The sequence below is a fragment of the Bombyx mandarina genome, chromosome 22 (genome assembly GCF_030267445.1).
Source record: "Bombyx mandarina strain Sakado chromosome 22, ASM3026744v2".
NCBI lineage: Eukaryota > Metazoa > Arthropoda > Insecta > Lepidoptera > Bombycidae > Bombyx > Bombyx mandarina.
The window spans coordinates 4,042,521-4,068,095 of NC_143228.1; the positions used below are offsets into that span (position 1 = coordinate 4,042,521).

Below are 25,575 nucleotides of genomic sequence, written 5' to 3' on the forward strand. Positions count from 1 at the left end.
AATACTGAAGTGGTACGCAAAGGGAGGTCATACAAAAATTTTGTTTACGGATGAGAAAATTTTTACAATTGAGCAACATTTTAACAAACAAAATGACCGTATTTATGCTCAAAGCTCTAAGGAAGCTTCCCAATTAGTGAACAGAGTGCAACGTGGGCACTATCCGACTTCAGTGATGGTTTGGTGGGGTATTAGCTATGAAGGAGTGACTGGGCCATACTTTTGTGAAAAAGGTATCAAAACATCGGCACAAGTGTATCAAGATACCATTCTTGAGAAGGTAGTGAAGCCTCTTAACAACACCATGTTCAATAATCAAGAATGGTCCTTCCAGCAAGACTCGGCGCCAGGTCATAAAGCTCGGCCTACGCAGTCTTGGTTGGAAACGAACGTTTCGGACTTCATCAGAGCTGAAGACTGGACGTCGTCTAGTCCCGATCTTAATCCGCTGAATTATGATTTATGGTCAGTTTTAGAGAGTATGGCTTGCTCTAAACGCCATGATAATTTGGTGTCCCTAAAACAATCCGTACGATTGGCAGTGAAAATTTTTCCCATGGAAAGAGTGCGTGCTTCTATTGATAACTGGCCTCAACCTTTAAAGGACTATTGCAGCCAATGGAGACCACTTCGGATAAGCTTTTTATAGTTTAAATTGTTTTATATTTATGTATTAAACTAACACACTGTAAAAGGGATGATGGGATCACGTCAAATATTTCCTCAGTGCACTCCCCGTGGAACATACGGTACAAAATACAGAGACCCGATGTCCCTCTGCAAGCTCCAAACGATCCGTGAGAATGGGATTATCGACAATCCGAACGACCTTCTTCTGTATGTAGTCAAATGGAAGTAGCTGGTATTTGGGAGCCCCGGCCCAGAGGTGGGGGCATACTCCACGCGAGGCCGGACTTGTGCTTTATAAATCAAAAGTCTGAACAAATTATTACTTAACTTTTACTTACTTTTACTGTTGTCGTCGTGGCCTAAAGGATAAGATGTCCGGTGCATTCGTATCTAGCGGTGCACCGGTGTTCGAATCCCGCAGGCGGGTACCAATTTTTCTAATAAAATACGTACTTAACAAATGTTAACGATTAACTTCCACGGTGAAGGAATAACATCATGTAATAAAAATCAAACCCGCAAAATTATAATTTGCGTAATTACTTGTGGTAGGACCTCTTGTGGGCCCGCACGGGTAGGTACCACCACCCGGCGATTGCGGACGTGTAGCCGTAATGCGTTTCGGTTTGAAGGATGGGGTAGCCGTTGTAGCTATACTGAGATTATATCTCAAGGTGGGTGGCGCATTTACGTTGTAGAGGTCTACGGGCTCCAGTAACCACTTAACACTAGGTGGGCTGTGAGCTCGTCCACCCATCTAAGCAACAAAAAAAACTTAAATCTGTTGCTACAAATGTGGTATACTAATATCTAGGCAACAATTTGTCTATCAATCTATACAGCAATGCTAAATCTTTGTAAAAGACTCGAAATGTATTGAAACTTGTACGCCGACTATTTCTATTATACATACCACCGAAATGCTACGCTGAACTGTCACTTAAGACAACACAATACTTAAAAAACTACTTCAACTAAATACTTATTACTGTAATTTAGTATTAGTAGTTAGTTAGTTTCTCTTCTGTTTTTAGGCGCCATTAAAACTACTTTCCGTAGAAAAATATAGGGTAGTTAGCACAAGATTCTTAATAACATGTCGACGAACAACGCCATAATTCTCTGGGACCACGAAAACTGTAAAACATACGAAATGTCAAAAATAATATTTTTTAATGACATTATAAAAACTTAAGATTTAGCCGTAAAAGTATAATAGTTTTAATAATATTGTACAATAATTTGCAACATAAAAGATTGCTCTCTCTCTCTGCGAATCACCGTGCCACATGGCGTCGCATCGCGAGAGCATCGGTATCGCAGGATCCGACTGATGCATAACCACGATCACTGTCGAGAGTGTACGAATAGGAAGAAGAATAATTTGCTTTACATTAATACTTGCGTTTGTATGTTTATATTTAGTGAGGCCGCAGTGAGGAGGTATATGACAGACGCGCCTAGCGTTCCTTCGAGGAAGAGAATTTAGCGCATGAGCGTCATCTAAATTCTGGTTACATTGCGTGTAATGTCAGGCATATTCACAAGATTATGTTCTGGTAGGAGGTATTGTGAGCTGACATGAGTAGTTTACTAGGTATTACCGTTTCGCCTATTTTTATCGCGAAGAAGTTCTGCATCCCGGATTGGAGGGCGAGGTACCCACCCGTTATTTCATAAAATTAAAGTTTCGATCTCACATGAGACACACGATCTCACACAATGCTCACTGAGCATAATCAATCGCCAAAAACATGTCGTGACGTCTGTATATATTAATATTCCCTTAACATAAAATGGGCCGTGAGCTAAAAAGAATACAATGAAAATTTCGTGTACATTTTTCCCTTAGAAATTCTTATAACCTGATTTTTTTCGGGGAAACTACGAACACATCCTGTACAATTCAAAAAGCTTGGCACCTGAAGAAAATCTTCGAGACAAAAATGTGACAACGGATTTTGCTTTTAAGCCAAAAAGAAATTATCGTTTACAAAATTTCAATTAATACATTAAAACTTACTTAGGCCCATTTCAAGTAAAGGTTATATTATACTTAGCATTAATCATCCAGTAATATATTAGTTGTAGATGAGAAGTAAATATACATTCATAAACAACAATGTATTATGAAATAATCACAACACGTTTCCAGGGTTCCACAGATAAAAAATATAGCTTAATAATTTTATAATGTTCGTTTATCATAGGTATTTAAATAATATTTAGTAGATTATTCAAACAATAAGATGGGTCGATTTAAATTAGTAGGTATTTCTTTATTTGGGGATAAATTAACACATATCCATGTAAAATTTCAAATAACAACATAAACCAAACAGGTTTTCACTATTGAAAAAACCTTAACATTCTAGACGCCGTTTCACAATGATGCATTTTTCTAAATATATAATAAAAAAACTAAATAAAAAAAAACATTACCTAATATCTAAAAGAAAACTCCGAAGCTTTAAAATAAATACAAAGAAAAAGGAAGGGAAAAATTGTTTCCGGCATATTATTTTAAGTATTATAAAATATTTCTAGAAAAGGCTAAATATTTATATACCTCTTTTGTATCATCAACATCATCATCAGCCTACAGTTATCCATTACTAGACATACGACTATCTATCTATATATGTATATATTAAGCATAAAAATTAATCGCGTCCACGGAACCCGTTGCATTACTGACGTTCATTTACCGTGTTCTTTTTTATTATTACAACGTTTGAATTTGCGTAAAATGGAACGGACCAAGAAATCGCGCGAAACCCTCCTACGCGGGCCTTTCAAAAAACCCCACATTCACGATTCTCGTTGCACATAGCGTTCGAACGCGCCGCACCTTTCGCCGCCTGTTACTCGTACCCAATAAAAAGCATACGATCGATATTCTAAATTCAAAAGTGACAGAAATTTAGTGGATCTGTGTAATAAAGATGGTTCGTAAAATCAGTGCGCTTCTCTGCTGTTTCTGCGTTTTGGGCATATCGATGTGCGATAGCGCTATTTCTACGGACAACGTAAGTGAATTTATAATCGCATATGGAACTTTTCCTTTCAGTTTGTCGAGGTTTTATTCAATTACTTTTTATACAAATTAAATAAATTAGTCACTTTAATTTATTTATTTTAATTGCCTTTGTAGGCAGACGAGCATACGGCCCACCTGACGGTAAGTGGTCACCGTAGCTCATGGACGTCGGCAATGCCAGGGGCAGAGCCAAGCCGCTGCCTACCATAATCAAATATCGTTCTCTAAAAAATCAAATATCGTTCAAATAGAATTAATTTATAACATACAAGTTGACCTTTCTTACAAAAGCCACTCCAGTTTCTAGTTCGCGGCCTTGGATGGAACTTGTCGCATTTGTATTAAACTACTCTTGGATACATACAAAACATTCTAAACACACTGAAACGATAAGACTATAAGTAGTGGCTGTATAAATGTAATTATGATTTAAAAATTAATATTCCAAACCTTGATAAGATATTGAGAAGCATATTTGTCAAAGAACTATCATTAACATAGGTACACTTTTTTCCAAAAACTTTGTTTCACTTTGACTTTTAAAGAGTATCTATTAAGGTAGAGATAATGTCATTAAAAATATACATTTTTATACACTAAACTACGAGTATTTAGGTACATTTTTTAAAGTATTGATTGATTTGACAGTCGTGAAGTAGCAAATAGACACACATCGATTTTCTGACATTATTTTTGTTTTAACTAAATGAAAAATTCGAAATGTTTTCATTTATACTCGACTATAAAACTCGACTATGAATAATAAAGAAGGGAATTAAGACACGAGTAAATTTAAATATAGAATATTATTATGTAGATATATCCTATTGCAATATTTAGCACACGAACTACTGAAAAGTCAGGTGCGCTCAACAATTGGCAGCGTCGTCACAAAATTAACTTTTTTTTTTAAATTGAGTCCATAAAGTCAATTTTATTAAAGAGTTACCTTGTTGTCATTGAGTTACAGAGACCTACATGTCTTATTCGAGATTACTTTATTATTTACCATGGCTAGTTTTATTTGAAATATGCTTTAATTATGTAATGAAAGAAACATGAAAATACCCAAAACAGTCAATAAACATGAATCATTATTTTTCAGACTAACACAGCTGTTGAAACAAAACGTGAACGAATTATAACAAAACAAAGTATTCACAACTCTCAATGTCTTTCTTGCTTCGTATATATTTGTAAAGGAAAATCTATGACACAATGTTACAAATCGCTATCGTTAAAGAAATGACAGACAGAGCTGTTGATTTTTTCAGTGTCGCGTAAGATATGTATATCTAAACTTTTTTTTTTTGTTAAGATGGGTGAACGATCTCACAGCGCACCTGATGTTAAGTGGTTACTCGAGCCCATAGATATCTACGACGTAAATTCGCCACCCACCTCGAGATATAAGTTCTAAGATCTCAGTATAGTTACAACGGCTGCCCCACCCTTCAAACCGAAACGCATTACTGCTTCGCGGCAGAAATAGGCAGGGCGGTGGTACCTACCCGCGCGGACTCACAAGAGGTCCTTCCACCAGTGAAATTACAAAAATAATCTCTAAATCGTAATGTGAATCATACTTTAGTGATAAATCACTAGACTAACACTAAAGTGCAGTGGTTCACAACCACTGTATGACGCCCCCTCAAGTGTATCGCGAAATTTACAAATCTCTAGGCTATACATATTACATACAGGGTAAATATACAATTGTTTAAAAAATTAAAAATTGTGGTATAGTATAATAAATATTCATATACCGATTTAAGCTCATTAAAACAATCAATAAATCAACATTAAGTACGTAGAGTGTGGTAAATTTGGAAAGCATATGTTATTGCGTCACTGTATAAAAAGGTTGAGAGCCGCTGACCTAGTGTATAACTCACAGTATTCGTATACCTACACTATTAACAGCCTGCCAACACTCAGGGATCCAACTCACGCTACCGCGTTTTATATTCAATTATTTAGCAGTTTCATTAAATTAGCGTAGTATCATCAGGTGTGAAGCTCAGAGGTTCAAATGCTATGACCGGTAACCACGTTTTTTGAGAAATGGATACAAAATTACTGCTTATAACATATTCACGGACACCTTTCATGGTGATAGAAGAACATCGTATATAATAAATCAAACCAGTAAAATATAAGGAATAACTACTGGTTCTAGAACGTATTTTGAACTTCTGAGTAACCGTACTATTAAGACTCTCTCCTCATGTCACAAGGTGGTCAGCCATATGCATCTTATCCATGATTTCCAATAACACCAGAAAATCAGATGGCTAGTAGAAATAAATTTCCTGAGCCATTTCAAAGGCGGTATGTGCACCATTCGAGAAAGTCAAGGTACTCTAATTTAAATAGCATTCAATGATAGCATAACGAGTGAAACAGTAAGGAAATAATTATATTCCATAAACAAAAACTTGGATTATTTCTTTTTTTTATTGCTTAGATGGGTGTACAAGCTCACAGCCCACCTGGTGCTAAGTGGTTACTGGAGCCCATAGACAAAGTAAATGCGCCACCCACCTTAACATATAAGTTCTAAGGTCTCAGTATAGTTAAAACGGCTACCCCACCCTTCAAACCAAAACGCATTACTGCTTCGCGGCAGAAATAGGCTGGCTGGTGGTACCTACCCGTGCGGACTCACAAAAGGTCCTATCACTAGTAATTATCTATTAAACCACAAGGCTTAACAGCCAAAATATTGAAGAACACTAATTAACCCGTAATTGTAATTGAAGCACGAATTAACGAAAAAACGTCACTAAATAGAACAAAAATAATATACACAGAAATTATTTATCCAGCTAGAAAATGAAATATAATAAAAACTTCTTAAAGTTTTATTTGAACCATGCATGAATTGCATATGGTTTTTTTTTAAGCCAGACTCTAGAAATCGAAAGAATTAAAATCTTTAAATTCTATTTTGATTCTCGAACCTTGGATTGGAAACATGGAACAATTCGTTATTCCCTATGAAAAGCAGAATACTAATATTTTAATGAAGCTATAGATACTATGGCAGTATAACGAAATGTATTGAGTACTTATTACTTACTAGTAAGTACATATTAGTAGTTCAATGAAGTACTAATAAGGCAGGTGCTCTTAACAATCGGTGCGTGGAACCGAGACAAGGGAGAAAGTGTTCGCTTTGTGCCGACAACCGTGTTATGGCGTACTAATTGTTAAAAGTTCTCGTTTTGTCGTACAAAAACATATCCATAGATGAGTACCTTTATTTTCTAACGTCTACTTCATTGTGTAGTTAAATGAGAATGCAGTGATGCCAACTCCGGGGTTTTCCTCCCAAATTTAGGGGAAAAAATCTATACAGGGATTTTTTTAGGAGGTGAATTTTTTTTGGGATATTTTTAAGGATAAAATTTTATTTGTATTTTTTTTAAATTTTCAACGTACATCAACAAAAATAACAATTAACAATTTCATAATGTGATGAAATTAAAGAAAAATACTTAAAAATACTAAATAACTATTGTTATTAACCAATTATTTATTATTTTTATTTATTTCTTTACTTATATTGTAATGAATAAATACTTGGTCCGTCGTTGGGGAGTTTTGTTTTGAATTTAGTGGTTTTTGAAATTGCTTTAGGGGGAAAGTTTTCAAACAGTTGGCGACACTGTGAGAACGCTTTATTATATTGCAGTAGGTTTTGGATTACGAAAAAAAAAGACAAGAATCTTATTCCCGACATATGTATTTGCGTGTTAATTGAATAAAAAGTGGAAAATAACGCAAAATAATTTACTTTGAAAGAATATAATTAATGTGCTTCCGTGATCAGTTATAACAAATTCCCTATTACAAACTTGGCTTCGCTGTTACATAACGCGGTTGCTTGTAACCGTGTCGTCTGATTGCCGGTTATCCGCAAACCGAGTAACAAATCAATTATAAGATACGTAACCGGCATTTCTATTGAGAGACAAAATGCTTAAAAGCCCTGACGTAACTAGACAGCATCGTTTTGTCTTGAAAATGCAATCGCGTTACATTTTAATGCTTACGGAGGATCGAAAATAATTTCGGACATTTTTGTCAGTTGTTTCCCTCACAGCAGTACAAACCAGTAGCTCAAAGCTCTGCGTCGGTAGCAAACTTTTTTTTGTACGATAAAAAAAAACTTCTATGCTCAATGAAGACTTTCTTGACATTTTCATCACCATATTTAAGCACTTTATTTTTAGCGTAAATCGAGCCAAAGTGTTTATCGTTGAGCCATGCTTACTAAAGCTAAAAGCAATAAATAGTTCATTAAAGTATTGATTTACATTACAATATTATAATATAGTAGAAGTACTTCAAAAGAGAAGCAAGACACTGTCATAATGCTTATATTTTCGTGACAAACTGTTTGCAAGTCCTAACATACCACAAGAGTAAAACACAATGTTAATCCTATGTTAATTTGATGTAATAGCTAATTAAGATGTAAAATGTGTATTAAGTTGCACGTTACGATTTGTTTGCGCCCTTTGCAATAAGAATCAGTATGTTAATAAATAGATTCTTTTTGGATTCTAGCGATTTATGTTCTAAATGTAATACTTATTACGAGATCTATTATACTTAAACCGCTTCTTTGTCTTTAGGTATCTTTAGATTTAAATGACACATTGCAAATAAAACGTACAAAATATTTTTTTAGTCATTTTTTCGCTCTGTCATTATCAATATAGCCATAGGTACACACCTAGTCTTAGTCTTTTTAGTTCGTAAATATATAAAAAAGTGAATTGTACGTCCGCATGCGATGTTGAAAGGCTACACAGTAAAATGATAATCTATTTAAACAACATAATCTATCATTCAAAAAACTTTTCAGACTTCATACATTTACATATTCTCAATTATTATTATAGATACGTTCTTATTTAAGATATCTTTGGTAGATGAAGGAAAATTTAGCCTCCATTTTACTGTTACACGTAAGCCCCGCATGGTATTTATAAGAATTTTGCTTAATTTTGCTACGATGCAATAAGTTTAAAATGTAACAAATTAGATAGGAACTCTACTATAGCAACCAAGATTGTAATCATACAAAATGCGGCTGTTTCTATACACACTTGAAGACACATTTAACCTACACGACACCTAATAAGGAATGAGAGCGTATTAGCAAGGCTATACACACCCACTTCGTTTTAGTGACTCAATTCTCATGTTTCGGTGTAGCTTCAATGATTTTTAAACGAATTAAAATTAACTAGTATTCGTCGAGTGATCACACTTCGACCGTAATAACTGACGCCTTAAGATTAAGATTGATTTTATGTGAGACATTTTCTGTATTGCCTTCTTAATGTTATTTTATATTAAAAAGACTTCAATGTTTTTTTTTTATTTTATTTAACCAAAAAAAAAATCGGTCGACAGATGCAAAAATGGTACTTACTGTTTTTTCTTTGTCTATATAATACGTCCATATTGATGTATATATTTGAAAATTAACCTAAAAAAAATATTACCAATCAACTGTCCTTGAAGCGAATAGTTGAAATACTTTCAAGTGTTTGATTGAGTAATAATGTTAATTTTTATATCGAAACACGACTAAATATTATGATATAACTGTTAAATATGAAACGCAGGTGATTAGCATCGTCAAGCTTTTTTTTTTTTTTTTTTTTCCACAGGAGAAAATCGCCGGATCCCCACCCGCGCCGCAGGTGGGGTATGTGGGAGTTGAACCCACTAAAAACTCCTGCCGCTCACAACCGGCGCCCTACCTCGGACCGGGCCGGAGCCCAGTCGGGGCTATAGCACAATCTTGTAATATTGCCATTTAATTGACCCTTTTAAACTCGAATCACTTTTACCGCCATTTACTTTATTATTTTTATTATTTATGTAGGCGAACGAGCTAGACCGCCTAGTGTAAAGTGGTATCGGAATTCATAGATGTCGACAACGTTAAATGCCGCCACTTACCTTGACACGCCATGCATAATTTTGAGGTTCGTTTTTTATTAGACGATATTATTCCTTCACCCTGGAAGTCATTCGTGAACACTTATTGAGTATTTCATTAGAAAAATTGGTACCTGGCTGCGGGATTCGAACACCGGCACGATTGCATCGCTCGATCCGATTTGCGGTTGGCAGCGGCTTCGCTCTGCCCCTGGCATTGCTGAAGTCCATGGGCGACGGTAACCACTCACCATCAGGTGGGCCGTATGCTCGTCTGCTACAAGGGGAAATAAAAAAATAAAATGTCCCGAGCGTCTTAACCTTTAAGCCACGACGACTCCCAAAATGATGGGGCTTGATGATTTAAGGAAACAACATTGCAACTTCGAGAGCGAGTTTTGTACATGTCTTCATTTTACAGCAAAATTTTTCCGTAATTTTCCTAATAATGCAAATTCTAAGTCTAATTTCCATTATACATAAATATTGCTCAAGTTTCCCAAAACGCGTTACTTTCGTATGGCCCTACATTGCTAAACAGCCGCCATACTGTTTATTTGCAATACACGGTGCTTATATAACTGACCGGTTGACAACCGGCACGTTGGCTAATTAAACGTCTTTTCTCTAAATGGAAGATGTTTAAAGAATTAAAGAGTTCGTGACCAATTAAAAAATTAAGAAAAACCGATTTCTGGATGTGTTTTTTTAGAACAAAATAAACCAATTTATGAAACTAGTTTTTTTTTTATATTCATTATAGTTATTTATTAATAATTAATTGAAACTGTATTCGACTCTCGAGATGCTGATGTCAGCATCCTTTGAGTTGCAATTAGAAGAGTTTTGAGTTTATCAATAAGTTTTTTTTTTTCTTTTTCTTTTGGCAATAGCGTTTACTTTTTGCCAATGACGTAAATTAAAAGATTTGGAAACTAAGTTAAAAAAGGATACGGAACACGGGAAAGGATCAGATAAGTAAGAAGAGATTTGAAACGGATAATAAAAATTTCATAATCAAATCAATACGTTGATTTTTTTTAAGGGATTTTATGACCTGGTAACTGAGACCTTTATAAGTCATGTCTTATTTTAATTTCTATTCATATTTTTATGAAAAATGATATTATGGAGTGAAATGAAATGAAGATGATTAATTTGAGACATTAATCAACTGGGATGAAATTAAATGAAATGAAATGAGATGATATGGGATGAAATATAATTTCAGTAAAATTGTGCTCATTTACTAAGATTTTTCAGTGGACTTTTTGGAGGATCCCGAGAAGTTACGTCCAGTGGCTTTGTTTCATTTTCCCACATTTGTGCACTTTCACAGATATTAAACAGTTAATAAACCACCATTATTACACATTTAAACCCGAATAAACACTAAATAGACAAAATAAAACAAATCACACAACTTCACTCCTCGCGTTCCCCCCAAAAAGTCCTCAATAAGTTGAACTGACTGATCGTATACAGAGTATATAAAAATAAAGGCTAAAGAATCTTTTTGCATAAAGCCAACGATGACGTCATTTGAAGACAAACAAGCATCAAAGCAATATTTGATTAAATATATTTGTAATCAAAGATTATCTTTCACGAAAAATCATGTTTCTTGTAGTCAGTTAACCTGTTCCTCGAATTACAATCAAAGAAAATAAAAATAATTGTTAATGTCAATTGCATTCTTTGACGGCTACCCTGATCTGAAAACTATTAACGTTAACTACCACGGAGCAAACCGTTTTGGAGCCACCTGCCGTATTAAATTCGATTTGTTTCGATAAATACACATACACGTTTTTATAATCGCAATCTCAAACGATTTTTGTGCGACCTTAGCATGTAAAATAAATTGAACAATCAATCGAAACATGTTCCGATGTGCATCATTTTGGCACTGAAATTGTCTACACAAGGTCGACAGTTCAGGCCCGGACGTGTCTGGATTTATATTGTAAATAACAACATCGTGATAAACATAAGGCTGTCTATTGAAGGTAATGTTTCTTAAGAAAACATTTGTTTTCCTGGTAACTGCAACGACTGCTTGCTTACATAAAAGGAAATGAACAAATAAATTTAAAAATAGTAATGATCTTTTTTCTTTGCTTTTTCTTTTTTTTATTAGAGTTGCACGAACGAGGTTGTAATCAATAGTGATACAAAATTACAGTAGCAAATAATAAGTACCAACATACAAATACCAGAGTCAACGTCTATGGTTTTTTTTTCTTTCAAATCGAATCAATTTTTTTTTTTTTTTTTTTCCTACCTAAGCTGAGAGCCTTGAGAGGCTATATCAGCGTAACCCTAACTTTAGTAGGTGAGCTCACGGGGCTCAAACCTGACGATGTTGCTAACACGAACCCTAGCAAGAGTCGTGCTTCGCAGAATCTACCACCGGATCGGAAACGCGACCCACTGAGAAGATCCGGCGAGAAACTCAGTGGGCTGTGTCTGGGAGTTAATTTACTCGTCGAGCCCTTCGTCGCAAGCGACGGGTTCGACGAGAACGGTGACCGGTGCTTGAATTACCTAAAAGCACCGTTAGTGGATCGGGCGGATCCGAGATGACGTGTTTTGGGCGACGTCGACTGCTTTCCATTCTGTCCGCAGGATCGGGAATGTAGTTACCGGCGGCCACGATGAGAGGGTTCTCGTGTCGTGCCGCTTTATCGAAGTGGCGCATGGACGCCGACTGCAGATACTTACTGATGGACTCTAAGTCCAGGTCGTCATGGAGGTCGACGTTCCTGACGAACCACGGGGCTCCGACGGCTATCCTGCAAAAACGGGATTGAATAATTTGAAATGTTTTTAGGTGTATGCGGGCCGCGTGAGCGAACACTACACTTGCATAGGTCATGACGGGGCGTATGCAAGTTTTGTAGAGTGTCACCTTATTTCTAAGGGACATTTTACTTCGCCTACATATCATCGGGTAGAATCGAATCAAATTTTTTTAGGCCATTTATAAAGCATTTTTTTGCATAAATATTCTGTTGGTTTATTTGTTTTTTTAATCTTGTACTGGCCCATTGTTTATTCACTTTAATAGTATTCACAGCCATAAAAAATATTAATATATTTGTCAATTTACACTTTCCTTTCAGAATAACTTTTTAGCTATAATTATCTTTATTCTATTTCTAAATTAACGGCTATAACAACGTTAATTTAAAACGTTTCAATTGGGAAATATTTCCCCTAGTCGGTTAAGCCTTTTCAAACCAAATTATAACATATTACATAAGACACACATATGAAACTTTGCGTCCTAGACCCAATTTACCCGTTAAACAGAGCTAATAAATTACACAAACGGATTTGCACAGAATTTTGTAACCTTTGAAAAAAAAAGCCAATGGAGAAACTGCTTAATGTCTAATTCTAAATTTATTACATAAATATATTAAGAAAGCCAATCCGAATTTTGTAGCTCAATGTCATTGACGAATTTCGTAAATATTTATTGAGCATAAAAAATAAAATTTGCTCGGACTAATTAGATTAGTAAAATCGTTCGGGATAGTCGTCCATCCACCTAAGCAATAAAAAAAGTCCTTAATAAAAACTCTTTTTTTATTGCTTAGATGGTTGGACTAGCTCACAGCCCACCTGGTGTTAAGTGGTTCTGGAGCCCATAGACATCTACAACGTAAATGGCGCCACTCACCTTGACATATGACTTCTAAGGTCTCAATATAGTTAACGGCTGCCCTACTATTCAAACCGAAACGCATTACTTCTTCACGGCAGAAATAAGCTTTAAATGGCTCTCTGGCAAAAACGACTTTTAAAACAAATAACCCCTAGTTATGTATTTTTTTGAGTTCAGGCGAATTACAATCAAAATAATGTGTTACTAATTCAGAATAACTTTTACAATTCCGTCTCACGCTTTTGTTTCCAACGTTTCCAATCCTTTACAGTCGGCCGCCGACGACTAAGGTTTTATTTGGCGACGCTTACATAGAAAATTAGAAGGTAACTAACGCGATATTAGATTTTAAGTAATCTATTTACATTTCGAAGTGTGTGTAATCCTAAATTAGAGGTAAATTTGATTACCGAACTTCTTATCTATTCATTGAATCTTTGGGTCATCCGCATCATTGACTACTCATCAGTCCGGCACCAACGAGTTTAACACTGACGGTTTTTTTTAGTAATTATTATTGAGCTGGGTGAATGAGCTTGCGACCCTGGTGGAAAGAGGCTACTAGAAGGCCATAGACATTAAAACCTCGTATTCCACGACCCACATTGAGACATGACGCATCAATTGTGTCAAGACTGCCTGCCTGCAAACTAATAAGCCTGCCTTCAAACTAATAAGAAATAGGCAAGATCTTACATCTACCTGTGTCGACTTATAGTCTGCATCGAACGGTGAGAGCCAGTTGGCGATCACAGTACGCTGAGAAAGAAATGGAATCCTGCTTTATACACTGACAACATACTTCGGAAAACGATAATAATCGAAATTCTAATATAAATCAATGATTAAAATTTAAACTCATTTCAAAAAATACATTTTTCCGTTTGATTTCTTGTTGACATTTTAAAAAACACATTAACTGCTTCCAAATAGTTTTTATTGCACTAAAGGTCGTCATTAGCTACAAAATGAAAAAGGAGATCGGTTGATTAATAGAGGAGAAAATGGCACATGTTTTTTCTTTTTTTTTTCGTTGTCTATTTACCTATATGTAGGTATTATACATATAAAGAGATAAAAGAAATTACAATTTAAAAGTCTGAGTGAGTCACAACTCTGTCAATGAAGACAAGTGTCAACCATTATCCATGAAAAACGATTGTACATATTAAACGCGTGATTAATATTATAATTGCTTAATCTATTTAAATGAATTCAGACTGAGGCGATATATTAATTACCATATTTAATGGCATACAGGAGTTTTTAAGTAGTTCCTGAAATAAATTCGCGAAATGACGATTTAAGTAGGCAATTGAAACAAAACCTGAATGTTCATTGTATTGAAAGTACGAACAATGATAATCATAGTCATTGTATTTCCTACATCGCGGTCGAGCCTTCCAATCTCCCGTGACATGTTGGCAGCATTGACACGATTACGTTTGCACTGCGGTGTTGCTCAAATTATTTAAAAATTGATTTGTGTGGTTATAGCACGTGAAGTCAATCATGAAAAATTTTCGCTTCACACTTTTTTCTTGCATTCACAACAAGTCAAGTTATATATTTAGGCTATTTTTAGGCTATATAGGCTATTTTATAGGCTATTTTATAGGCTATAGGCAATAGGCTATTTTTATTGTTTAAATGCCTGAACGAACTTACGGCCCATCTGGCGCTAAGTGGTTACCGGAACCTATAAACATCACGACGTCGATGCTGAAACTTTGAGTCTTGAGGTCTGTCTCAATTGTTTAAAGGCAAAATGTATTTTTTGCGGTTTTGGTATTGTTATTTAGATGATGTCCCTCATCATAGAAGTCATTCATGAATATGAGGTACGTAGGTACGTATTTCATTGGAAAAATTAGTACCACTTCGGGATTCGAACTGGCCAACTTATCTTTTAGGTCAAAACGACAAAAAACCTAGATGGAAGATTTTGAAAGTCGTTACTATAATATACATAACATATTGTAAGGAAATGTAATAAATTAATCTATTTAAATATTGATGTACCATTGGACTCAAATAAAGAATAATAAGATGGTTTTTGTTTTACTTTTGAAAATCGAACGACAATGGAATTACTCAAATGTCAAATCTAAAAACACAAGAATAGTTTGAAAAGCAAGTACCTCATGTTTAATGTTTTACATCTAAAAAGTACGAATGTAGAAATTTTGAGGAAAACTTGTAATAATACATTATTTTATATTTTTGTTGATCATTTTACGGGGGAAATATAAATTCTATTTTTATCGAGATTATTTTCGTTTTTCAATGTGACATTTTATTTACTAGTTTTAGCCTCCAGGCCGTCCAAAATATTTCTACCTCAGCTTTATAATAAAAACCAAAAATAGACACGCTTCATTAAAATTTGCATTTTAATTAACGGACGATTGAGTGTTACTCAATGATTGAGAATTGTATACATTATAATTTGTAAATTAAAATATGACCAACGACTTTATGATGTAAATTTTCATTTAATTAGTTTTTCTTTGGCTTACGCCATCCGTAGATATAATTAAAACTATTTTTACATTTTAATTTCACGTTTATGATTTTCGTTTTAATTTTTGCCGACGTTTTAGAAGGAAAATCAGAAATTCTCAAAGTTTTTATAATCAAAATTGATGATAATAATAATAGACCTGGCATTTAATTGTAAAAATTGCTTTTACACATTTTCAAGTGTCTGCATTTATATTGAACAAAAAAAACAGACTTAATATGAGAATTTTATGCTTTATGTTTTCTTGAGGACTAAAATAACCTAATAAATCAAACCTTTATTGTTAAATGCTTACAATAATTACTTAACATTATTCTAAATACGGTGACATAGACTGTATTCAACAATATTTCAAGGAAAAAACGGAAAATTCCATTCAAAGCTATTGACATAAATAAATATTTATTTTTAACAAAGACAAACAGGTTACGGTTATTTGGTATGGATAATTTCTTTAATGTTTATTTCTGTACAGTTTTGTTTCGCTGTCTTCGTGCAAAAAAAAAACTCTGACAAAACTTAAGTGATCTATGTTCTGTAGTGGACAACTATCGGTCAAATTATGGTGACGACATTGTTGCGAGACTATTTCAACAGTGTATATTATAATACCATCTGGCTATGGAATGAGCTCCCCTCCACGGTGTTTCCCGAGTGCTATGACATGTCCTTCTTCAAACGAGGCTTGTGGAGAGTATTAAACGGTAGGCAGCGGCTTGGCTCTGCCCCTGGCATTGCTGACGTCCATGAGTGACGGTAACCACTCACCATCAGGTGGGCCGTATGCTCGTCTGCCTATTCGGCAATAAAAATAATAATAATATTATAATACCCTAATTCTAATTTGACATTTCCAGGAGCAGAGATGCAAAAATCCACCGACGGCTCCACAGAAGATCGAACGTGTTATAACCCTTTGCCAAGATGAAATCAAACTGTCAATACTCAGAGGTGAGGCTTCGTGGTACGGGCAACCTAATTAAATACGAGCGTCTGTGATTAACAACTTTCCAATCAGAACGCGTTTTTGTTTCAACAACTCGGTTTGTACATGTTTTTTAATAATTCAGATGTGGTCCGTGGCTTCCCCTTCGTTGCATTGTACATAATACGGTAATAACGTTTTACGTTATATTTTAATTGTTTCATAGAAAAATAAGAACCAAGTTGCAACATTGTAAGTTAAAAGTGATGCTTACAAAAAATTTATACTACAAAAAAATCCTTTTCATTTAACAGCCCTGCCTTAGTGCTAGTTTCATTATTCAATTGTCACTTCCACAATTTTGGTTACCAAAAAAAATATTTCATATTGAGCGTGTTTTTTTATTACTTAGATGGGTCAACGAGCTCACGGACCACCTGGTATTACGTGGTTACCGCAGCCTATAGACAACAACAATGTAAAAGCCGCCACTCACCTTGAGACAAGAGGTGTAAGGTACGGTCAGTTGTAACAGTACAAGGGCTGCCCCACCCTTCAAACATTAACGCATTACTGCTTCACGGCAGAAATAGGCAGTGCGGTGGTAACTACCCGTGCGGACTCACGTCCGTCACAAGCGTCCTACCACCAGTAAGCGCATCATGAATTAAAAGCCTAAACGTAATGGGAACTTTTGATCTCGTAAAATAAATAGCGTGCATCGATACTGCATTCTTAAATAAGTCTTATAAAGTTAGTTAAATCCGAAACATCGGAATTAAAAGTCACGTATTGACTCTCAGTTTCCTATGAACCTTCGTGTAAATCGAACGAGGGTCACGCGCAGTCAAGGTCGGCCTATACAAGTGAAAGTACGCGTCCAACTACTGTGTTACGTATCAAAAACTAATATGTATTCGTATCGGCGCGCTCCAGCTGGCCAAAAAGTTTCGGCACAGAGAGATTGAGCCAATATCCTGTGCCAACTATACTATCTATCTATCTATCTATCTATATACAGTCAAACCTGGATAAGCGAGAGTTCAAGGGAGCACAATCTCATTCTCGCTTATAGAGGTTTCTCACTAACCCGAGTTTCTCGCTAATGCACCCTCTGAATTTAATTTCGCGATTTCCCGGATTCAAACGCATTCACTATTTTAAGTTTATCACTTAATGGCAGTACCTACTTTGATTTTCCGTTTTAACATGATGCAGAACAGAACTTTCCTTCGCAATTGATTAACGATAAACTGAGTAAGTCCGACAAAGAGGACGGTAGACAGGGACACGTGTCCATTCGAAAAGAAATCGAATAAATAACAGCGTTATTTAGTTTCACGAAATAGAATATGTTCAATATTGACGAGAAAACAATACAAAAACAATGTTAAGAAGTTCCACGAAAGTTAAGAATGGGTCATAAAATAGCAGATGTTAAGTTTGTAATTTGTTTTGTCATTTGTTCCTCCTAAATAATATAAATAAATAAAGCTCGACTGTCGCTTATAGAGGTATAGATAAGTAGCAGTCTCACTCACGGAGGTCCATGAGGCAAAAACGACTCTCTCTTACAGAGGTTTCTGTTTCTCGCTAATAGAGGTTTTAGGAGCTAAAAATGACGGGTCCTGACTATTACTCTCACTTATAGAGTTTTCTCACTTATCCAGGTTTGACTGTATATAAAAATGAATTGCTGTTCGTTAGTCTCGCTAAAACTCGAGAACGGCTGGACCGATTTAGCCAATTTTGATCTTGAATTATTTGTGTTAGTCCAGAGAAGGTTTAAAAGGTTAGATAAAAATGAAAATGCTCGGAATTAAATAAAAATAACAATTTTCTTTTTCCTTTGATGTGTCCCCCCTCGGACGGATTCCTTTTGTTTGTTATAAGTTTATTTTATACAAAAGCTTAGGTCTTTTATTTATCGATTAAGGCACTACGAAGTCTGCCGGTTCAGCTAGTGTACTTATAGTATCACAAACGCAGCAAATGATAACTCGGTAGCATTCTGCTGATAGGGCGTATTGTGACTTTAATGGTACCACAATATTGTTTAACTAAACCACGAAGTATTGTGTATCGTTTGAAGTATAGGATGGCCTGGTCGAAATAAAGATTACTAAGCAACATAAAAACATGTAATTAAACTACTTAACAAACTATATATGAAATTACGTGAATTTCATACGTAAATTAAGTACTCAGATTGTAATCATCATTGGACATTCAAGTCTTGAATTGTCGAGTTTCCCTTTTGCTCTCCATAAGAGTTCGTATTAAGATATAAGTTTTGTGAAAGTAAAAGTTACATAGATTTATTAATTTTTTCTACCCACATTTGCTAATGGCTTAAAGAAACACTGATAAGATAATTTGAAAGCAGTCACGTACTTTGACACATTAAATTGAGTTCACAATTAGTTTGTCTAACAATTATCTTACCTAAACGAGAGCGTAGGATTGCTTCGTGATTCTGGGTGTATATGCAATGACATGACAAATCGTTGCAAGTTATTATTATTATTTATTAATACTTTATTTCAGTTTTTTTTTATAACTATAACATTTGGTTAGTACTAGTATAATCTATGTTAGTAACTTAAAAAATCTAACACATAACTATCATTATATACATTTTACACCATTACATTATTTTTTATTATTTTTTTTTTCTCCTTCCAAGTGCAAAGGCTATTGATCAGCAGTCCCTCGATCTTGCTCGATATGATTCTCAAAAGACTCTAGTGAAATATTATTTTTAATTGATTATTTGGGTGGACGAACTCTTGGCCCTGGTTTTAAGTGGTTTCACCTTGAAACATAAGTTTTAAGTCCCAGATTTATACTACAACGGCTGCTCCATACTTCAAATAAAACGCATTACTGCTTCCCGACAGAAATAGGTGCGTTTGTTGTACCTACCCGTGCTGGCTCACAAGCAGTAATAACGGAAATTATAATTTTTGTAATTAAAATTTTTTTACACGATGTTATTATTTCATCGTGGAAGGCAAAGGTGTGAACATTTGCTATATACGTATTTCATTGGAAAATTTTCTACCTGTCTGCGGGATTCGAACACCGATACAGCTGCGTCGCTCGATACGACTACACTGGCCATCTTATCATTTAGGCCACGACTTCACACCACAGTCAAATGTTACAAAGAAGTAAAGATATCGAAATTAAGGTACACGCACACAAACATATTTGGGAAACTGTAAGATTTTATTGACTATTTTCTCTGGTTTACGTAAACATTTCGACTCTTCATATTTCTCGTGGTCACGGATGACAAAAAAACGCGAAATTAAGCCTTAAAAGTAGTTTTAAATTAGGCTTCACAGAATTCAAAGTTAAGGAAAAAGAATTCATTCCATATCGGGCCACTTACCGGGTATTTTGACACTGGTGTATATTTTTTACAGAAAATTACCTTCGCTGATAGACGTTTCTACATTGAAGAAGTGGAAAATATACATCATACACTTTGCAAGGGTCTAAAAAGAATAATAATGGAAAATTTTGGCATTGGATATCCGGACAGAGATGACTCTAGACTAATGTTTTCGAACAAGATTCATGCGAGCGCATGTTTGTAGCTTGAAAGTAAAGATTAAGGGAATGATACAAAAGATCCTCAACGATTGAGGTTTCGGACAAATATATACCCAATCCCAGAAAAAATAAGTTATATTTCACGAATTTCAAAATATCAAACACAAAAATTATAATAATCATTGTAAATTAAACAGATTTTGTTTTATCAATATTTTTTTAAACCGAGTGTACTCAATAAGCTCAAATAGGATCGAATGAAACGCAGCTTAGACGTCCTAATACGTCCTAAGAAGAGATTTTAACGTACGTAGCAATATCATCCTTATTGCTATGTTCAGACGAGCTGAAATTCGTTTTATCATTAAATAGATACTGAAGCCTATATTATTGGGGAACCCTGAGAGATGAGATCAAAGCTTCGATTGTACTGTAAAGCTCTTTGATACTACGACACGAACAAGACCAAAATTACTTGATGAATTTATTATTAATACGTCAATTAGTTCTAACTTTACTTAATTATTTTGTTTTAAGCTCTGATCTGTTGTTGCTCTGTCTTCTTCTTTTTCTCCACCTTATCCCACTAGGTGGGGTCGGCACAGCTAATTTTTCTCTTCCATTCTCTTCTATCAGTCGTCATCTCAACACTCACTCCTCTCTCTCTCATATCGTCATTCACACACTCCATCCATGTCTTCTTCGGTCGACCTCTTCCCCCTCTACCTTGCACTACCATTTCCATACATCTCCTAGTTACATGCATCTTCTCTCTACGCATCACATGTCCATACCACGCTAACCGTCCGCTCCTTAATTTGTTGTTTACCGGGGCCACTTTCACACTTCCTCTGATATACTCATTCTTTATCTTATCCATTCTTGTCACTCCACACATCCATCTCAACATTCGCATCTCTGCAGCATGCACTCCTCTTTCATGTTTAACTTTGTTGCTCTGTAAAACAACTAAACGTCATTTAAAGTTTATTTTATAGTGTTTTAGCTCGATAATTGCGTTGTTAACATTCCACATATTTCGCCTGTCAGTTTTTTCTCCAAAAGGGTAAGCGCGGCAAAATCCAACTTAAAGAAAGTATATTTTCTTTTGATTAAGTACATTTAATAATAATCGTATTTTTTGGTCTCTCATTAAACGTTTTTCGGTACAACACGACATTTTGTGTAATGCGTGGGCTACTAATATGGAAGGTTGTAATCAAACTGTACCGGCTGAGATCATTCTGAGTCATTACATTCGCTGAACGTCGAGAATAGTCTTATTGTATGGCATCATGTTAAGAAGTTTGTAAGTGACTCCTACAGTAAGCTAGATTTGATATTTTAAAATACCTGACCTGATTAAAATGATATATTTCCATCTTTACTGGCGGTAGGACCTCTTGTGAGTCCGCGCGGGTAGGTACCACCACCCTGCCTATTTCTGCCGTGAAGCAGTAATGCGTTTCGGTTTGAACGGTGGGACAGCCGTTGTAACTATACTTGAGGCCTTGAACTTATATCTCAAGGTGGGTGGCACATTTACGTTGTCGATGTCTATGGGCTCCAGTAACCACTTAACACCAGGTGGGCTGTGAGCTCGTCCACCCATCTAAGCAATAAAAAAATAAATCTTCATTCGCGAGGTAGGTGCCCGTGCTCGCCCACCTGTCCTGGTGAAACTAAAAAGGCTTCGGGACACCAGTAATCCTTCCTTCACAAAATAAATACTTCCGTCTATTTGCACAAAATAACTTAATCTACAAGAATGTTAGATGATTACAACTAACTATTATGTCTTACAATTCGTTAGCATGGCTACACAATGCTGACATTTGCAAACAATATTCTGCTAACATGATTAATAGACATTTTAGAAAAATAAAACATAATTTTGACTTGTTGGTGTTGAATTTGTTGTTTTTTAAACAAAAATGCAACCGTCTCTATTCGATCATAGTTCAAATTTTAATGATAATTAATCGAAAAGCCAAAAACCACTCAAGTTAAGTATTAACTACAGCGGTACAATCATAAAGACACGCATTCTCAACCTTTCAATTGAATCCGGTTGAGGTCAAAAATGTATTTGCCACGCGATTTCGGTACCTACCTACGAACATAGCTGGAAAGACCGTTCACAATTTCGGCGGCTTTAACGAGATTCTTTCGCACTAATAGTCGGCGCAATTAGCTTGTGTAATGTTTTCGCTAAACGGTGTAATAACAGTTCTGAAAACACCATCTACTTTTGATGATTATAGTGGTTTTTTTTTTATTCTTGACCCCGAAACCATTTATTTCGGCCGTTCCAAACGTCATACCAAAATAAACTTTATAGTACATACATATATGATAAATTAGCTTATTTCCTTATAGTAAGGATGTTTTAATAGTATTCGCGATAATCATTTACAATTTATAATAAATAAATAATCTGGAGCATCACATTCGGTCATTTACCCCAAGCTAGAATTTCCTGTGCCATGTGAATTAGAAACATATAGGTTCAGACTTGTTTAACTTGTTTAGGGTTAATAATATTAATAACTATAATAGGCTTATTTCTGCCGTGAAGCAGTAATGCGTTTCGGTTTGAAGGGTGGGGCAGCCTTTGTAACTATACGTGAGACCTTAGAACATATATCTCAAGGTGGGTAGCGCATTTACGTTGTAGATGTCTATGGGCTCCAGTAACCACTTAACACCAGGTGGGTTGTGAGCTCGTCCACCCACCTAAGCAATAAAAAAAACGCATACTCATCGACCCTTGAGATCCCTGAGATCCTTTATTTCATCCAGACTCGTTACGATTAAGTAAAGAAGTTTTTCGTTTAATAAAATATAATCTTATTTCGATTATATTTATCGACCACTTTTATTATGCACTCATTTCAAAAGTATTGAATCTGTATTAGTGACACAGTAGTTTTAGGTAGCATTTATCATCAAATACACTCGCAATCGCCAAGCACAAAAACAGAGCTATAAACCACTATCAACAGGTACGCTGTCAAAATAAATAAACAAGCACTGAATCGTCCGATTCCTCTTCTCCTAAACTCAATTTGAATTATCACGACTTACAACGCATTTTCTCAAGCAAAACTTGGCGTTTCAATCCATATACAAATTGCGTAAGTCTTACCCAACGCCTAACCTGCAACATCGGGACATGCGATGTGCATTCTTCTGTAACAAGCGTTGCGGTTTTACGAAATCATCGCGCGCCACTTAATTAATCATCTCTGATTGAGCCCTAGTGTTTGATATATATATTTACTTACATAACGATGAGAGGCTTAAAATTTAATCGATAATCGTTCGATTCGGCTCGTTCGATAATCGAAATTCTACAATAAACAATAACAACCTGACATATATGTTTATACTAGCCGTACTCGCCCGCTTCGCTGGGCATTTAAAATCTATATATTAATACGTGAAGCAAAAACTTTGTACCCCTTTTTACAAAAATTGTACGGATGGAGGAGTATGAAATTTCCCACTCTTATAGAGAGTATAGAGAAGGAGTGCAGAATGCTACTATTTAAAAAAAAATATGCATTAATAATACATTAAATCAATGAAAAAAACATTACCCACACTACTTTGTATTTGATATAGACGCATTTACACACATACTCTTTGTTTACTGTCAAACTTTTGTTATTACTTAAATTTTGTGGTCAAATTGAGAATAGGTTATTTAATATTGTTTATCTTTATAATTATTTGTATAGTGTGTTGTCTTGGCGAAATCTGTGATTATAGAAATATAATAGTCTTTGTCTCTTTGACAATAGAACCATAATAATGTTCAAACTTATAATTTCAATTAATTATAGTCGAATTTCGACTACTGCTGGACCGCTAGTTAACATTATTATTTATTGTCATTATTATTAGGAAGTCCAACACTTATATAAATATTAACCTATCCATTAAGTACATGTATTTTCTACATGGATACCAAGTTTCAAGTCAATCGGATGCATGGTTCAGTAGTTATAACGGAACATCCGTAAAAACCACTGTAGATTTATATATTAGTATAGATATAGCTATTACATTTATTATCTAACAAGGCTGTCGAAATATAATAATAAAAATAAATATACTTTTTTCATTCAAAACAGTAATAAGCTATTGCGTAGCTATTAAAAAAAGAACAAAATAAAATTGGTTCAGAAACAGTTGGTCAATAGTTACTGAACAAAAAAAGGAAAACAGTTGACAAGCACGGGAATGTAAATGATTAATTATTTACATAAGATGTGTACTCGTATCGCGCAGTAGGCAGGAAACTTTTGTAATGAAATACCTATATATACTTAACAGAAGAACTTAACAGAAGAACAGAAGGACTTATTTCTGGTGGTAGGAACTTTTGTGAGTTCGCACCACCACCCTGCCTATTTCTGCCGTGAAGCAGTAATTAATGCATTTCGGTTTGAAGGGTGGGGCAGCCGTTGTAACTATATTTGAGAGCTTAGAACTTATATCTCAAGGTGGTTGGCGCATTTACTTTGTAGATTTCTATGGGCTCCAGTAATAACTTAACAACACCAGGTGGGCTGTGAGCTTGCCCACCCATCTAAGCAATAAATAAATAAATTGCTAATAATTAAAGTCACTATCATTGGATCAATATTAACTATTATCAAATCACTACCTGCTACTATTAATTTTACTTTACTATATTCAGATAACTGTATATTCGTACAGTCATTGTTCGTAATAAATCAAATTGACGGTTATACGTTCTACAATACATCAAATCGACATTTTCGCAATTAAATCAAAGTCCTCCGTTATATATGTATAAGTATAGCAAATCTTAAAAACCACAGCAGTCAACGACCCGTCTAAAATATCGATAAGAATTTATCGATTGACCTCAAAAAACTGGCGCGTTACTGAAATAACTGGTTCTCCTTCTAGACGTACTACAGATGTTCTAGAAATGATAATCTTACTTAAAACTCGTAGTTTCGTATCCATTTCGAAACATCCAAAGGAAGCTTGCGACATTGATTCCTTCACCCGAAGTACATACTTTAATTAAAGATATCGTAACGTGTGTAATTAGAGCAATTATATCGTGATACGTATTTTTCGTGCTCTTCACAAAATTGCGTTATGGCTTAAGCAAGAAAAATATAGACAGTCCGTAAATAAAAGTAAGCTCAGTGCTTTGAAGAAAAGAAAAAAGAAAAAAAACGATAGTTATTTATGACTACCAACCCACACGGCTT

At 35.1% G+C, this 25,575-nt stretch overlaps 1 protein-coding gene across 1 annotated transcript in view; it reads left to right on the forward strand.

Annotated features, from left to right (window-relative positions):
* Window positions 1–3,433: 3,433 nt before the first annotated feature.
* Obp73a (Odorant-binding protein 73a) overlaps window positions 3,434–25,575 on the forward strand; it is a 31,651-nt gene continuing 9,509 nt past the window's right edge. Inside the window, exons 1-2 of the mRNA XM_028184334.2 lie at window positions 3,434–3,659; window positions 16,689–16,782. Of these exons, the coding sequence (XP_028040135.1) occupies window positions 3,576–3,659; window positions 16,689–16,782 (178 nt within the window). The 5' untranslated portion in view covers window positions 3,434–3,575. The remainder of the gene's footprint in view (window positions 3,660–16,688; window positions 16,783–25,575) is intronic.